This window comes from Girardinichthys multiradiatus, chromosome 6 (assembly GCF_021462225.1).
Source record: "Girardinichthys multiradiatus isolate DD_20200921_A chromosome 6, DD_fGirMul_XY1, whole genome shotgun sequence".
Classification (NCBI taxonomy): domain Eukaryota; kingdom Metazoa; phylum Chordata; class Actinopteri; order Cyprinodontiformes; family Goodeidae; genus Girardinichthys; species Girardinichthys multiradiatus.
Window position 1 is genome coordinate 36,997,772 of NC_061799.1, and position 18,147 is coordinate 37,015,918.

The 18,147-nt window shown below is 40.7% G+C and overlaps 1 protein-coding gene across 1 annotated transcript; it reads right to left on the reverse strand.

The window, feature by feature from the left end:
* Positions 1 to 283: 283 nt before the first annotated feature.
* On the reverse strand, positions 284 to 13,588 carry acadm (acyl-CoA dehydrogenase medium chain). The gene is made up of 12 exons (XM_047369216.1): positions 13,450 to 13,588; positions 9,160 to 9,265; positions 7,172 to 7,269; positions 6,748 to 6,817; positions 4,500 to 4,600; positions 3,920 to 4,000; positions 3,532 to 3,662; positions 3,334 to 3,442; positions 3,095 to 3,235; positions 1,827 to 1,922; positions 1,473 to 1,721; positions 284 to 1,399 (listed from the first exon to the last, which is right to left on the reverse strand). Exons 1-12 carry the CDS (start codon positions 13,462 to 13,464, stop codon positions 1,328 to 1,330), a joined length of 1,269 nt encoding a protein of 422 aa, XP_047225172.1. The 5' UTR covers positions 13,465 to 13,588; the 3' UTR covers positions 284 to 1,327.
* Between the last annotated feature and the right edge of the window lie 4,559 nt (positions 13,589 to 18,147).

Genomic DNA, 18,147 nt, shown 5'->3' on the forward strand with positions numbered 1-18,147 from the left:
GTCTTCCTTTCTGATCACACGTTTCTATGTTGTCCTGTAAGCACACCTTGTATAGTTGTTTCACAGGGAGCTATAGGGACAGACAAGCTCAAATAACTGATCTCCTTTATGCCCCTTAAATAAATCCAATAAATGTAAAACTATCTGCAGTCAGATCAGATCAAATCCAGGAGCATTTCTTCTATTTTGACTTGCAAAGCTGATGGAGTTTTTCCTTTTGTTCCGGCAAGTTCACATTGGAAAACAAATATGTAAGCAAAAAACAGGGTTTCACAAATAAATGCTCATTTTACTTTCAATATTTATTTTGTATATACACAATGGCCATTTTCATACTAATAATTGTGATCAATTAGACAAAATGAGCCGATAGAGGAAAACAGTCGAAAATACAATGTGCTTAAAATGAAATGAACTTTTCTTGATTTCCATATTAAATCATATCAACCTCCTAAATAATGAATTTAGTTTTAGTTTAAAGAATTAAGTGTATTAAAGTTTAACAAAAACATTCTCTATCAAAGACATTAGAGGAAACAGTGAACACTTTTCTTAAATTGATCAAATCTCTTAAAAATAAAAACACTCATTTCATAAATATAAAAGAACCAGAAACCCATCAGAACCTCTGAGCACAAGTATAATAGTTTAATGAGTTGATGGCATTCAGGTTTCTGAAGAAACTCTTACAGTCCAACATGACTGAAGTCTTACTGTAAAACAGTTTTAATCTCATTTTGAATGCAAAACGGGCAGAATATAAAGATATAAACAGCATTTAGACATCATGCACTTCTAAACATCTTTCTACACATTCTGTTCAAGTTTAAAGTTATTTTACAAATTTGATCTTTTAGAGATGTGAACAAAGTCAGTGAGATGTTTGAGGCAGAATAAGGCAAAAAAATTGGCAAGACCATCATCTTAAAGAGTCACTGAAATTTAACTGTAGAATAACTTTAGTTTAAGTTTACAGACAATCATTGATTATTGCTTAAAATGTATTTCTGAAGCTATAATAAAAGACAAGCAGTCTAAACAGTTCACAAGAGAAATGATGCTCCTTACAGTGAAACGTTTTCATTTGGGCACAAAAACTATTCATGTCGTGTTGAGCTGATAAAAGTTTTATTATATGATCTGAATCAAACCATAAGAATCATGACCTCGTCATTCAGATCATCAATCTGAACCACCTGTTAAGGCAGAAAACATTGGAGCTGCATCCTGAATAAGCGGCCCGATCTATTTTTACAGAACCTTTATGTACAAGAGCTACAGAAGTTAACAGTAAATTACTGTAAATGAGGACGGATCAGGGAACGGTTCATTTCTTGAACTTTCCCAGATGTTCTCTGGCAATAATGAGCCTTTGGATTTGAGCTGTTCCTTCGTAGATCTACAAAGAAAAAATACAGATTTAGAAAGTCTGCATGTTTGACGACCAAAAGTAAATAAAATATGTTCCTCACCTGGTAGATCTTTGCGTCCCTCATCAGCTTCTCCACCGGGTACTCGCTGTTGAAGCCGTTGCCTCCAAAGACCTGAACGGCGTCAGTAGCCACCTGATTGGCGATGTCTCCGGCGAAGGCCTTGGCAATGGAGGCGTAGTAGGTGTTCCTGCGGCCTTGATCCACTTCCCAAGCTGATCGCTGGTACGCCATCCTAGCCAGCTCCACCTTCATTGCCATCTCGGCCAAGAGGAACGACACGGCCTGGTGCTGTCAAAAACAGTTCGTAGATACTGTAATCGTCATGTTCAGCCATAACTTTTCTTCTCTCAGAGTCTAAACTAAATAAATTCTGTCATGGATGTTCAATCAAACCTCAGCAATAACTTTGCCAAAGGTCTTCCTCTCCAGGGCGTAGTTTGTGGCTTCATCGAGAGCCCTCTGTGCCAGGCCTGTTGCTCCTGCTGCCACCTGGAAAAATTCATCACATTAGTTACTGCAAAAGCAATCCATTAAAAGATGGAATCTGGGAGACACGAAACAGGAAAACACTCTCTGAAATACACTGATCACTCAAATGTTGTATATACCAGACATTTACTCATCAGGATTAATGGGACTGTTACGCATTTTGTTTAGATCCTGAACAAGTAAAGAAGGGCTTGAGCCAATAAAAAAACAGCTCACTGCAGCTATACCTTTTTCTAAATATGCAAATAGAACAAAGAATATCTAAACACTAAAGAGTAGCAGAGTAGGTGGTGTCCGAACCCAGAATTTAGGCAGTGGTCAGGAAAACATTTGCTGCATTTAACCTTTTTTTCACATTGTGTCAAAGTACAAAGAGTTGATGGAAAGCTGAATGGAGCTAAATTCAGAACAATCCTGAAAGAAAAACCGTTAAAGGCTGTGAAAGACTTGAGACAGGGACAGAAGTTCATCTTTCAGCAGGATGACGATCCTAAACATACTGCCAGAGTGACAATGAAATGGTTTATTTTAAAACATATTCAAGTGTAAGAATGGCCCAGTCAAAGTCCAGACATAAACCAAATAAGAATCTGTGGCAAGACTGAACAAAGCAGACGCTGTTTATCCAATCTGATTGAGTTTGAGCTGCTTTGCAAATAATTTTCATCCCTTGATCTGAATTTTAATTGTAAAAAAAATAATAATAATATTGAAAACCATGTTTTACTTTCCTTCCACCTCTAATATGCACATTATTGTGTTAGTCTAACAAACTTTGAGTTTATAATTTAACAAAATGTTGAAGCAGAAGAAAAGCTTTGCAATCTAATAAATATGCAAATATACGCCCTCAAACCAAGAAACCTTAAAGCTATAAAACAATATATTTCGCCTTAATGTGTAGTACAAACCATATTTTTAAAGGCATAACCTCACAATAGAAAAAGTCCATAGATATTTAATTCATCTTCAACTCAGATGAAAAACTCAAGCCATCATGTCCATCTTTCAAAAATAAAAGCATCATTTGCTGGTTTGGATTTACAAGTTAAGATTTTCTGGAAATAAAAATAAATACCAGTCCCCACTGCTGTCCAAGATCAGCAACATGATTCTAAACATTTTAATTATTTTATAACTGGTTTTATAACTGGTTTAAATGGAGCACTTACTGGTGGCCTGGTGTTGTCGAAGGCACCCATAGCGATTTTGAATCCTGCTCCCTCTGCGATCAGGACGTTCTCCTTCGGTATCCTGACTTCTTCAAATGTAATGCCTCTGGTGTCGGAGCACCTCTGGCCCATATTCATCTCCTGAAAGGACAAAACGGATCAGGAAACGCCACAAACATGGACCATCCCTGCTCGATAGAAGAGATTTTATTTTTATTATGAGATTTTGTTCATTTTACCTTCCTTCCGAGCTGAATCCCTGGAGTATCTGCATCCACAATGAAGCCGGTGAAAGCTTTGCTAGCTGAACATTTGGGATCAGGATTGGTGCGAGCAAGGAGGAAGTACCTGAGAAAATAACAGACGTTGTCTACTACGGCTGCAGCCTCATAACCCCCATGAGTGAAGGAGATCACCAGCCAGGTGCTAATACTCACCAGTTAGCCTTCCCTCCGTTGGTGATCCACATCTTCTGTCCGTTAACGACGTACTCGTCTCCAATCTTCACTGCTCGGGTCTTTAAACCGGCCACATCAGAACCGGCTCCGGGCTCAGTGACACAGTACGCCTGCGGAGAACGAGGGAAACGGTGTCACAGCTTTGGGTTTTTAATCATTTCTGCTGCTGTTGAGATGGTACGACAGAAAATTATATATTTGTTTTATTAAGAAAAAAATGTCTTAATTGAAATTCTTTAATGTTGCCTGTGTTTAAAAATGCTTGGATTTTTAATAAGGTATAAATAAACAAGTCATGATGTCTGTTTCGAACCTCAGGAAGCAGAAACAAACTAGAAACCAGCAGTTTGTCCGATCCCAAACTTACACACATCAGCGGCTCCTCCGTCATCCTTCCCAGGTATTTCTTCTTCTGGGCTTCATTTCCAGCAAGAATAACAGGCATTTGCTGCAAGGTGGAAGCAATAATTTCATTAATACTGAGCTACAATACCAATTATACATTATCGTTATGATCGATGCAGTGCAAAAACTGTCAGGAAGGAGGTGAAGAACCATAAGATCTGTCTGGTAGCAAGAAAGGAGCATCTGATTAATGACATACTAGATTTGAAACATTGCTGCACAAGATAAAATTATTCTCCGGCAAAAGAGTTTTGTTTTTGAGTTGGATCGATAGTGCAAGACAGGGAAGGACGGGTCGGGGGAAAGTTCATCTCAACTAAAGAAGAATTAAACAGAACAGGAAGTCAACGTTTATCTGTAGCTCTTTTTACAATCCATCGATCCTTTGATTAAACTAGAGACCCTTAAAACTTAAAATAAAACCCAACCAGCTTTCTTATAGAGTTTCAACTGAACAATTTACTAAAACTTTAAATGGCCCGATGTTTGTACGCGTGTTTCAACCATTCATGGATTTGCCATCTCGATCCAGTCATACTTACTCCCAGAGAGTTTGCCTCCATGGCCGTCTGCATTCCTGTGCAGGCGTAAGCCAGCTCCTCTGTGATCAGGCAGGCGTCAAAGATCGACAGACCCATCCCACCTTACGGGAAAAACACAACATGAGGAGCTCGTTTCAGCAGAACAGCTGGAATAGCGTCCCATTTAGATCAGGATCACTAATCTGAACATTGTTATGTTGTAAATGTGGCCAAAGTTTAGTTCATTGTGCATCTACTGATTCATATGATGTGGAGTTCATTGAGATGTATTTGACACCATAATTGATGAAATTTTTAAAAAAGCAGGATTTTTTTTTCTCCACCAGAAGCCTCTAATGAATAATAAAAACGAAGCCAAAATCTGAGCCATCTTATTTTGTTTTTCTTTACATCTGAAAGTGGAGATTTACCTTCAGACCTTGCAGTCAAGGAATCAACGGATTTTTCATTTAAAACTGTAAGGTTTTATGATTATTGATTATAAATATTTATCAAATATTTTTATTAAAAATCATGACAACTTCTAACGAAAAATCATTCCTTACATGTAGATATCAAATACACTCTGGGGCTGTGATAATTGGGCTAACTTACAATTAGTTAATTATCATTAATAAGTGATAATTATTAACCGAAACTACGCTGAATGTCAACCGTTTTACCAAATGGGATGATTGAACACTAACTTTAGTTGACATGTCCAACAACTTTTATCTAATTAAAGCATGCCCTATCCTACCAAAGTAAATTAATGATAAACAAAATGTAAGAATTCGCACCAAGATGGAGATCAATGGAGATCAAAGCAGCAGTTTATGGATTGAGAGGGAATAGATCAAAGCTTTGGATTGACTTGGAATACGGAACAACGGTGAGTCTTTATCTACAGAGACGATGCGTTCAGACCAGCAGCCATCAGCCAAACGGTAGAACCAGGTGCAGAGCAGCCGTGCTCCTTAGCCACTGGCAGCTGACAGCGAACTGGTCCACACAAAGGGACATAAAAAACTCAACATGGGAAACCAGCGAAAGACACAGGGGTGAGACAATGGGTCAGGAATCAGCCCGCTTCGACTGAATACTTCAATAGCCCAACTTTAACCTCCGGCTGATTTAGGGTCAGCCGTTAAAAACACAGTGAGCACACGGGCATTAATAAAGTACAAACATTAAAACAACACCCAGCACAGTTCAGCATCAGCTTTTCAATAAAACATTGTATCAAAGTACAAGTTTCCCCTTAGGCCAGGGGGAAAACTATGATAAACAGTTGGTGGTCGACTGGAACAAAACAAAGACAACAAGGAGGAAAGTTTGTCTTATTGGAAAACCTCTGTGGGATTTTTAATTGCAAGATTTTCAGATTTGTCGAGCTCTTCTTGTAGTTGGCCAGTGGTAGAGAATCGAGTCAAACCCGCCCGCGAGCTTCTGATTCTCCAGAGATGCCTCCTTTGTGTGGTTGTCGGTAGGGGACCACGTTGGAAAGACGAGGGCGTTAGCCTGAGCCAGAAAGACTCGGTCAGTGACATCAGAGCTCCAATGCATGCTGGGAGCCCGTCTTTACCTGACCAACATGGACAGTGGCCCAGAAAAACTATCCAAGGTTTTTCAGAGACAAACTTAATGATTTTTGGTTATAACATTGTGAACATCTGAGCACAGAACATTTACCTTGTTGTATTTAATAAGAGACTTGTTCAGCAAATTATGAAACGACAAAAATTCAGTTGGCTTCCAGTTCATTACTGTGATAAAGGGCTCTTTATTCAATCTATCCCACTGTTTTAATTTTGGACCAGTTCAGATCAGCTCTGTTCCAATATTGATAAAGTTCTGACGTGTTAAACCCGGACCAGGAAATCCAGCCCCAACATCAGATTCTTTCTCTGCTTTAAAAATATTTTTTCAGAAATTAAGTGTTATTGCTTTGTTTTGGTACCTACATCAAACTCATCAAAACTCAAGGAGGCTATAAAAACATGTTTTTTTTAAAGACAGTATACAGTTTTCCATTAGTAAATAAAAAAATGGAAACAATAAATGAGTTGGACGTTGTGATTTGGTAAAAAACAAACAAGGAACATCATCTACATCAAATAGCATCCTTTTCCTAACTTTTTTAAAACCCCATTGAACTGTTACTTAACATCTAATTAGAGCTTGAGTTGTAAATAAAATATTAATAAGAGCAAAACAAAAATAGAAGAACAGTTAGATTTATTGGAGATGTATAAAATGAACAGCATACCATATTCCTGTGGAATGTGACCATTCACCAACCCGAGCTCCCAGGCCTTCTTGATGATGGGGAATGGATACTGGGAGACAGATTTAAGGCAAGTTAATCATCAACCACATGATTATAATCATAAAAAATCCCACATATTCAGATAAAATAGCAACTGATGGACTGAATCTTGGGGTTCTTAAACATTTATTATCACATGATTGTGCTATATGTTACTGTACTTGTTATTATTTTAGTTCCAAATAACAGTTACGTTTTATAAATACTAAACAATAGAACCACGTTCTGTTGCAACAGCATTTAAACTCAGCTTTAGATCTTTTAAGAAAACACCACAGAGACCAAGGATATAACGTTTTCATATAAAATTCTCTAATTTTGGTTTTAAAATAAAACCTTCTGCCTCCCCCTTCACCACACGTACTTCAGCACTCCTGTCATAAGCAGCTGCAACAGGGATCATCTCTTCACGAGCAAACCTCCTCGCCAGCTGCTGGAACTCCTTCTGCTGATCCGTCATTTCTGTACATCCAAACAACAACAGGAGCAGAATAAGACAAGTCAAAGAATAGATATACTTTTATTTTTTGTTTTTTAAAGATGTGGGTGCAACCTAGGGATGGGTACCTTTCACATTTGAACCGATACGGAACCGAAGCCCGGTACCTGGGAATCAGTATTGATACCAAGTTTTGGTATTGTGTGTGTGTTTATGTGGTAGTAAATCTCAATTCGTTTAATAATAAAATCTCCAAGTTTTTCAATTTAACATATTTATTTCTCATCATATAAACATTAAGGAATATATCAAAACAACATCCAGCTGTTAGTATTGTAACATCTCAGTTGTTTCAAACATTTCTTCTCCCATGTTGCTGACTGCAGACGACGAGTCGCTAACGGATGCAGACGTGCCAACGTCTGCAGGAGTTGTAGCCGTAGATCTGAGGCTGATGAAAACTGTGCCTCTTCAGCCTTGAGAAAAATCTTGTGCTTAACCAGGAGCTTCCTCAGATTAGAAGTATTCCCACCGCTGGCCTTGCACTCCGCTTCACAAATATTGCAGCGAGCGTAATCTGCATCGCATTTTGAAAAGTGGAGCCATACTTTCAAGCGTTTTCTATCAGCCATGACTCCTGGATAAAACTATGAAGGACCAAGGTGGCAATTCATTTTGAAAGAAAAACTGTTTAACAATACAGAAGCAAAAGTGTTCTTTGTAGCATCGCGTTTGTACAAATGCGCAGCAGGAGTGGAGAGGCGCTGAAAGCCGGCAGAGATCACTGGTCTGGAGGAACCACTGCTTTTCCCATTTTGTTTAATGTAGGGATGCTCCGATCAGGTCCTGTGATGGACTGGCAACCTGTCCAGGGTGTACCCTGCCTCTTGCCCGTAGACTGCTGGAGATAGGTACCAGCTCCCCCTGACCCACTATGGAATAAGCGGCTATAAAAGATGAATGAATGAATGTTTCGATTTAGTAAGAAATGCTACTGGCCATGGGATCGGAAAAAAAAGAAACTATAAAAATCACCTTAATTTAGACAAAAGCATGTTTTACTTACTTTTTCATGAGAAAAAATACATAAAACCTGCAGGCACAATGCAGCAACTATTCAGTCGAAAGGACAACTGAAAAACCTGCCATCACTAATACAGTCTTAAACAGATTGCAAACAAGGCTCAAAACAGGCTAAATAATACAGAAAGTCAAATAAATCTCACATCATTGCCCGAATCAAATAATGTCAAGTAAAAAAAGAAACGTTCAAAGTCAAATGCTGGTTGCATTCCAATAAACTATCATAGGTTACTGAGAACATGGCTAACTGTTCTGTGAATGGGGCAAGGCTACATCTGTAACACCCAGTGTCTTCCACCAGTGAGAAAGGCTGGTCACCTACCCCAATTAATTCAATTATTTTTCGGATTTTTTGTTTAGCCTTCTGACTGTCACGCTCAGTAGGGCGAGTGCTGACAATTGCGGGCTGCATTAATAGCCGTGTCACTGCTCCGGATGTCTTTTCATTCTCTGCAGTTAAGCTCAAAAACTCACCATACTACGTCAAGTGTTTGTTCTTTAAATGTCATATTAAACTCCTTGTGTTGAAGCATTTTGACGTGTTTCCCTCGAGAGGTATTTTTCCATTGCATGTGTTGCAGGACGCAAACACAGGCAGGTGTTTAGGATTTGTTGCTGCGCGCTTGCAGAATGTGACAGAAGGGGGAGATTCACTACATTGTACTCAGGGCCTCTGCAGGCTGCACAGTATGAGGTACAAGTTATCAGCAACAAAAGACATTGAAGCAAACACCGATCACCAACTTTTTAAATGGAAATCGGCAGATAATGATCGGTGGCCAATCAATCAGAACATCACTTGTTTATTGTCATGTTTTTCTCCTACTCACCGAAAGAGAAGCCAGGGGGTCCTGCATGGCTGCTGGAAGGTGCTTTGGCTGCAGTAGCACTGGAGCTCTGCAGACGAATCCCAGACCGAAGACTGGCTCTGAACACCTGCATGAAGGGCATGATCAGCATTACAGTCACTCTATAGTTACTATCTACAGCAGGGGCCTGCCACTCCAGTCCTGGAGTGCTACTTTCCTGTAACTCTAAGCTGCAGCCTGGCTCCAGCACACCTGAATCAGATGAATGGTTAAAGATTAGGCCAGGGGGTAACTGAGCCTTTTGATTCAGGCATGACAGTGGCACTTGGAAGACTGGAGTTGCAGATCCCTGACCTATACCAATACTGGCTCGTTGCATCTCAGCACATTGTAAACAAACTGAACCCCGAAAGAATCTCCAGTTAAATCAAAGCCTGATAATGAAGAGAAGATAGACAAAGTCAGTCACACTTTGCCCTTAGCTTTAGTTTCAGAAGAAATATATCATTAGAACAGGAATTGTGGACAAAGACACTGAGAACAGATCAAAAGATATCATTTGTGACAAGACCATAAATCAGTGAAATATCTACTGAGTCGCAGAAGGATAAAGAACCTGCTGCATCAGACAGATTAGTTCGGCCACCCAGTGTTAACATGTTTCTTGCCTGGTCCAAGAAACTGATAAAATTATAATCTCAAATAAAAAAGTGATTGTAATAACAAAATTAAATTAATCACATCTCATCATTGTCCTTTAGCTGCATTGATTTCCAAATGTTGGCATGAACAACAAAAACCGTGTATCAGTCGACATCTAACAAACACACTTTATTTACAGCAATCTTAACTGACCACATTGCTACAGAGGCATTAGACTGACAAGGATGTTTTCTGCACTGCAATTATTGTTTCAATGCTTTGGTCTCATAGGAGGCATGTTACTAGGCAAGTCTGTCCCTGACATTTTAGCTTCAACTGCCTGATTGGCAATAACACTACTGCCAGTGGCTTCCACTCAAAAATAGCTTTTAATTTGGTAATGTGGGGCGCAGCCTCAAGATTTTCTGACACCAAAGTAAACATACCAAGAACCTCAGTAGTTGTCTTTTTTTCCCCTATTCCTATTAACGACATAGCCAGAGAGTTTTGCTGAGGTTTAGGTCGAACAAAACTGTTTCACTTGCCTGGATGCAAGTAGATTTTTATTATCATTTTAAAAATCAATTGATTTGATGAGTGATGCCTAAGTAGCACATGCAAGGCTCAGTTTCCATCATAAAAACGGAAATACTTGACAACCAATATTATAAATGTAGATTAATTTCATGGTTTAACCGTTAGGTTTATAAAAAGTAGAATTTTCTCCGAAACCTGTTTTAAGCTCTACAGTAAGAACAATGAGGAATATTCCAAATGAATTGCCAGACTTGTAATCCATCCATCAGCTGTCTATAAGTGTTTATCCTTGCAGGGTCATGGGGGAGCTGGTGCTCATCTCCAGCAGTCATCGGGAGAGAGGTGGGGTCCAGTTGTGTTTTTGTGGGAGGAAGTCAGAGTACCCAGAGAGATCATGCAAACCCCATGCAAAAAGACCCCAGGCCAGGATCCGAACCCAGGACCTGCTTGCTGCCAAGCAATAGTGCACCACAGTGCAGCCCCAGACTTGTATTCTAACCACTAAAAACACAGACCACTGGCCTAATACTCTTTTGGTGAGCAATATCTAAAAACATTAAAACCATAAAGTGCATTTAGCATTTTGTTAGATTTAGTGTCTAAATTTGGTTTTCAGTAATTGAGATAGCATTGATATATAGTGAAATACATCATTTATAACCCAGAATTTGAACGCCTCTTTCAGAACCTTTGTCAACATATCCAATTGTTATGTTTCCTCACTGAAAGACAAAGGGACAGTCCTGCAACCATCCTCCACGACGCCCCCCAACAGCTGCAGCCACAATCCACCACCCCCATCTCTCCAACCTCAAGAGGGGCCTTGGCACCTCCAACCCCCACCTTGAAGTTCCCCCCCACCAGCCCCCTACCCACGCCGAGGACGGCTCTTTCCATCCAGGAGAGGGACGTCAACAAACTCTTCAGGAGACAGAACCCCCGGAAAGCTGCTGGTCTGGATTCTGTCTCACCAGCCAGCCTGAAGCACTGCGCTGATCAGCTGTCTCCAGTCTTCACAGACATTTTTAACACCTCACTGGAGACATGTCATGTGCCAGCCTGCTTCAAGTCCTCCACCATCGTCCCTGTTCCCAAGAAGCCAAGGACCACAGGGCTTAATGACTTCAGACCCGTCGCCATGACCTCTGTGGTGATGAAGTCCTTTGAGCGCCTTGTGCTCTCACACCTAAAAGACATCACCGACCCCCTCCTGGACCCCCTGCAGTTTGCCTACAGAGCCAACAGGTCTGTAGATGATGCAGTCATCCTCCGGCACCTGGACTCCACAGGAACCTACGCCAGGATCCTGTTTGTGGATTTCAGCTCTGCCTTCAACACCATCGTCCCAGTTCTGCTACAGGAGAAGCTCTCCCAGCTGAGTGTGCCCAACTCCACCTGCAGGTGGATCACTGACTTCCTGTCTGACAGGAAGCAGCGGGTGAGGCTGGGGAAGCACGTCTCTGACTCCCTGACCATCAGCACTGGTTCCCCCCAAGGCTGTGTTCTCTCTCCTCTGCTCTTCTCCCTGTACACCAACAGCTGCACCTCCTGTCACCAGTCTGTCAAGCTGCGGACGACACCACCCTGATCGGACTCATCTCTGATGGTGACGAGTCCGCGTACAGATGGGAGGTGGACCATCTGTTGGACTGGTGCAGCCAGAACAACCTTGAGCTCAACGCTCTAAAGACAGTGGAGATGGTTGTGGACTTCAGGCAGAACCCAGCCCCACCTGCCCCCATCACCCTCTGTGACTCCACAATTGACACTGTGGAATCTTTCCGCTTCCTGGGAACCATCATCTCCCAGGATCTCAAGTGGGAGCCAAACATCAAGAAAGCCCAGCAGAGGATGTTCTTCCTGCGGCAGCTGAAGAAATTCAACCTGCCAAAGACTATGATGGTGCACTTCTACACAGCCATCATTGAGTCCATCCTCACCTCCTCCATCACCATCTGGTACGCCGCTGCTACAGCCAAGGATAAGGGCAGGCTGCAGCGTGTCATTCGGTCTGCTGAGAAGGTGATTGGCTGCAGTCTACTGTCGCTCCAGGAACTGTACACCTCCAGGACCCTGAAGCGGGCAGGGAAGATTCTGGCTGATCCCTCCCACCCCGGTCACAGACTCTTTGAGACTCTCCCCTCTGGCAGGAGGCTGCGGTCCATCCGGACCAAAACCTCACGCCACAAGAACAGTTTTTTTCCCATCTGCCACCAGCCTGGTTAACAAAGCCCGGAAACCACCTTGACACTCCCCCCCCCCCCCTTTTTTTTTTTTTGCTGACAGGACACCTGTAACCTGTAACTCTATGCGTTACATTAACGCTCAGCTTGGACTCCTGCTTTACTTGCACAATGATCACCTGCACTGTTGTATTGCTCTTGCATCTTATACTGCTCTATATTTACTCTCACTCACTTAAAACTGTGCACATATATTTATATTATATTGTAGATATGTTTATACTGTTTAATTTGTATTGTATTGCACCGACTACGCCAAAACAAATTCCTTGTATGTCCAAAAACGTACTTGGCAATAAAGCTTTTCTGATTCTGAATGGCAGAGTAACCTTTAACATACAATGAGTTTACATATTATACACACTTTATACCGGATTAAGTTGTACTCCTAAATGTAGCTTTAATCAGCAAAAACAGTGCAAACTAATTTAAAACACAATTCGTAATTTATGGAAGCATTGAAAGCACTTCCTTCTGTATACTCAGACCAGGTTTCAGTTAAAGTGAGTTATCTCTTTTTAAATATTTTCCCCGCACCTTGAAATGGACCTTGAGACTGTAAACATTCAAAGCTAAAGCTAATGTTAGAAACACAGGCGCAGATATAAGCCTGTGGTTAAGATCCAGAATATGCTGAATATAAGCCAAATAGTGCCTAAAAACACGAGCAAAATATACTTGCAATAAATCTTTAGAAACCGTATTTCTCAGTGTTTTTAGCCGTAATAGTGACCTGCTAACTAATGTTAGCATGTGACGTAACAGTTAATACTCGCCTTGTTTTAGTTAAAAAATAAAAATGAGGCAATTTAAAGTTCAGGCGAACAAGCTAGCTGGTTAAATACACATCACCGTGCCTGTTAATAGCATTTAAAGTGCAAAAACATACCTTGTTGAGCAGCATTGTTGAACCTTTAGCATAAACACAGCCAACTTGTTGTCAGCTATCCCGACTCCTCTTCTACGTTAACGTCCTCTCAACCAATCACAGTAGCGGAGGTCGGTCACGTGTCACTGCTCTGGTTTCTTCGCCGTGACTTTTGTCCCGGATTTTTTCCAGCTTGTCTAATGAGGTTCACCTCTACTGTTTATTGCAGGGTTCATTCAAGGTAATGGAAATTTTAAACAGAGCCACAAACAGGGGCCTCAACACCAGATAATACTACAGATTAGACGTGTTATAATAACACAAATGCAATTCACCAACAGCTCAGAAAAAGCATGGATGAATGAGTGAATAGGTTTCTGATCAAAAGTATATTAAAGGTTGGACAACAACATTCAGAACAATCACAGAGACACCAGACTGCAAACTGAACAATCACAGACATGTGGTGACCAACAACAGATTTAAAACTGCAAAACAGATTTAATATGAGAGGAGAGGACCAAAGTTTCTATAGATTTTTTCTCTTGTTTCAACGCACCCCATTTTGACCTCGGTTGGATTGATATCTGGTAACTGTGGAGACCATTGGAGTACAGGACACTCATGGAAGTAGCCATCAGAAGATAGGTACACTATGGTCATAGAGGCATGGACACAGTCAGTGGTTGTACTCTCAAACAACGATTTTTCACTGCTGGTCGACAACAACCCCTTGTAAAAAGAGCAGAAATCAAAGGAGGTAAATATATGTATTGTTAAGTTAGTTTTCTCTATGCCACTCGCACACACCTGTACACGCAGACACACTGAATGGTGGTGCCTGTTGACCAGCTCCTACATACAGTGGTACCCAGGTGCGTTGTTAGACCTGTCACCTGGACCTCTGGGGCTGAAGCTCCAGATGTTTTCAGAACTGACCCAAATCTCACGAAAGAAGACATTTAGGAGTTCATGTCTGTTCAAAAGATGCATTAAGCCCCACAATGACAGACTTCACATTTTTATTTAAAACAATCAGATTTGTTTCTAGTGAGTTGCATATAATCACTGCCCGCTCCACCTAACCTGACAATGAGTCTAAAGGAGAAGAAGACAAAAAGTGGTTATTTACGCACAGGCGCTACCATGAGGTTCACTAATGAGCATCATCAGGGTCATGATGAGGGACTTTCACCTGAGCTACAGGTGAAGTTAAATGACCTGGCCGTGATAGAAAACAGTAGAACCCTCTCTGTGAGCATCTAGCTGGATCTGCATCATGATGTGAAAAATATCTGATCCTTTACTTTAGTCAAAATCAGAGGTCCTTCAGATCACCACATTGCATCTCATGGCTGCAGCTGGTCCTATAGTCCAGGTCTACATGTAGACAGAACCAGGTGTTGCTCAGTAAACCAGGAAAACATCTCCTGGTGCCAGTAAGACATAGTAGAAAGAGCAAAATGTATGTATTCATTTATTAATAACTGTAAAATTAGTACTGATAACAAGACAAAAGATAACCATAACTAACCGGCTCAGTTATGGTTGAGGTGCAAACACACCCTTCATTTCTGCTACCGATGGTTATAATCAGTCTGACAGAGGGAGGTATCCCAATCCTTGTGGTTTTTAGTATAACAATGACCATCAGTGGGACCCTTTGTGGGGTTTCTTGAGACGACATTGTTGTAAATAAGCGCCGTTTAACTAAATAATCTGAACTGAAACTATCTCTGTAGTTATGCTGCTATAGGCTTAGGCTGCTGGAGGACATAATGACCACTTTAACCCTCTTCGCTACATTCTCACACTACTCTCCAATTTTGCATTATTTGCTGTTATTTCAGCTTTTAACTTTGTTCTCTTTTCTCTTCCTAGAAGCTACACCTGGCCTGACTCTGTGTCTACCTGTGACACCTTTCTGGAGAGGGGAATCGTCCGAGCTTCTGCTGGCAACAACTTAATGCTCACCCTCTACCAATGATCCACATGGCCTTGTCTTTCAGTGTTTAACCCTTTCTCTCCTAGACATGGCGATTGACTGAGCTTAACTGTGACTAACTCTATGTGCTCTTTTTCAGACTCTAACCTTGAAAACTGGCTCAGAGTTTATCTGTTCTTTCTTTCTAGGTGAAACGACTAAAGGAGCTACATCCATTAACATTTACTTTTCCTTCCCATAGAAAGTACTCCTGGATCAGTGCTTCTTTGTTCTCTTTGTGTCTCTGCTCTGTTCTCTCAAACCCCCAGTCGGTCGTGGCAGATGGCCGCTCACACTGAGCCTGGTTCTGCTGGAAGTTTCTTCCTGTTAAAAGGGAGTTTTTCCTCTCCACTGTCGCTACATGCATGCTCAGTATGAGGGATTGCTGCAAAGTCAACGCCAGTGACTGTCCACTGTCTCTACATGCTGATCCAGGAGGAGTGAATGCTGCAAGTCACTGACTGGATGCAATCTGCTGGGTTTCCTTAGACAGAAAAACTTTTTATCCAATTTGAATAAATAACTGAATCTGACTGCACTGTTCAATGGTTAGGATTAATTGGAATGTATGTACCTGACTGTTGTGAAGTGCCTCGAGACATGTGTTGTGAATTGGCGCTTTATAAATAAACTGAATTGAAATAAGAGTCCAAGAAAGGTCCAGGATGAGGCCCCATGTTCCATTTTAAACACCTTTTTTTGTACAGAAAGTGTTTAATAGTAAAGACTGAACTAATAACTCAGTGGAGAAAAACAGACTAAGTGGAATGAAGGGCTGGAGAGAAGGCAGTAAAACAACAGGTTCATGAAAGAAGGAACATATTTAAATGAAATGTTGGGATAGCTCACAGCACAATTAAAATAAATAAATGTGTATTTAGGGTCTTACCATTCCATTAAAATCTACGGAAATTAATTTTACACCAGTTGTCTTTTTTGGAAATGTAAGAAATTCTGACATTGGAGCTTCAGGGGTGTGAGAGAGAGTAAAATAAAAAAAAAGTAATTTACATAGATGAGAGAAGAAGCACATTTATTTGAGCCACAGTAAACAGTTTCTCTGAGTTTAAGAACAATTTTAGCCCGACGGACTAAGCAGAATGTTTTTTTCATCAGTTGTAAACTATAAACTGTACCAACAAAAAATAAAACCAAGTCAAATTATTGTGAAGCTTTTTAGTTTGATTCACAATAATTTACATTCAGTGGAAACCCAGCCAAGGCAGAGAGTTGCTACAACATGTCCTGTGTCACTTTAACTTTAAATGACTTATAAACTGGGCCGCCATCTGATGAAAATTAAACTATTTAGTGCCTGGGTTAAAGACCCCAATGGTTCAGACTCTAATAACGCCCCTGGTGGTGCTTCTACTTTATAAGTTAATTTGTTCCACGATGGAGCTCTTAACTGGAATTATTCATATGTGGAATCCATTTTCCACATTGAAATGAATTGAAATACAATTAATCCATTCTTGTCCCCCGAAACACTACAATGCAGCATTCATGAATACGAAGGTGCTCTAAAAATGTTAAATATTTGGTTCTGTGTTAGAAAAGTGATGAAGTAAAAGTAACCCTTTTATTTAATCCTGAACTGAAGTGGAACAGAAAAACTGCAGAGTAAATACAAAGAAAACAGAAAAGTTTAGTAAATCACAGTAAAAGCATTTAAATTAATACCTAATAAAGGAACACCAAATTTGCTTGACTCCTTTTACAAAAGTAAATGATCCAATAAATAGATAACGAGACAGAAAGCTTCAAGGTTCGACGTGTTGTGCGTTCAGAGATGCTCTTCTGCGTGCCTTGGTTTTGAGTTACTGTTGCCTTTCTATCAGCTTGAACCAGTCTGGCCATTCTCCTCTGACCTCTGGCATCAACAAGGCATTTATGCCCACAGAACTGCCGCTCACTGGATATTTTCTCTTTTCCGGACCGTTCTCTGTAAACCCTAGAGATGGTAGTGCGTGAAAATCCCAGTAGATCAGGAGTTTCTGAAATATTCAGACCAGCCCGTGTGGCACCAACAACCATGCCACGTTCAAAGTCACTTAAATTACCTTTCTTCCCCATTCTGATGCTCGGTTTGAACTGCAGCAGATCCTCTTGACCATGTCTACATGCCTAAATGCATTGAGTTGCTGCCATGTAGATTGGCTGATTAGAAATTTGCTTTAACAAGCAGTTGGACAGGTGTACCTAATAAAGTGGCCGGTGAGTGTATTTTTGTCATAACTTTTGGAATGAAAAGCAATTTAAGGGTAGTAACGCCTTTCATTTTGTTGGATCCATTGCTGTTGCTTTGTCTTTTGGCTTGTAGATAAAACGAGTATCCCAATGTAGGCGTATGAGTTCCATCCACCTCTTTCCAACTATCTCCATACACGCACCTTCCCTCTAAATTTGTTGCCTCAACTATATCCTTTTCAATTGATTGTGTGTATGAACAGCTCAAATGCTGATTATATGTATTGGACATGGCTGACAGTGTATCTGGTAGGCTCTGGAACCATTTTAACAATGTTAGCAGCACTGAGTCTACCCTGTTGTGGAAATGTGGATACAGACCACAATAACTTTCCATTTTTGAGAAGTAGAGTGTTTGCTGGGAGTTGAGAGATTACAGGAGGGTCAACACTGATTCATTAGTGGAATATGCCTCATAATCAGGGTCCTCCTCAATGTTATCCTCTGTTTCAGACATGTTCTCGTGTTACCTACACGGTCAAAGA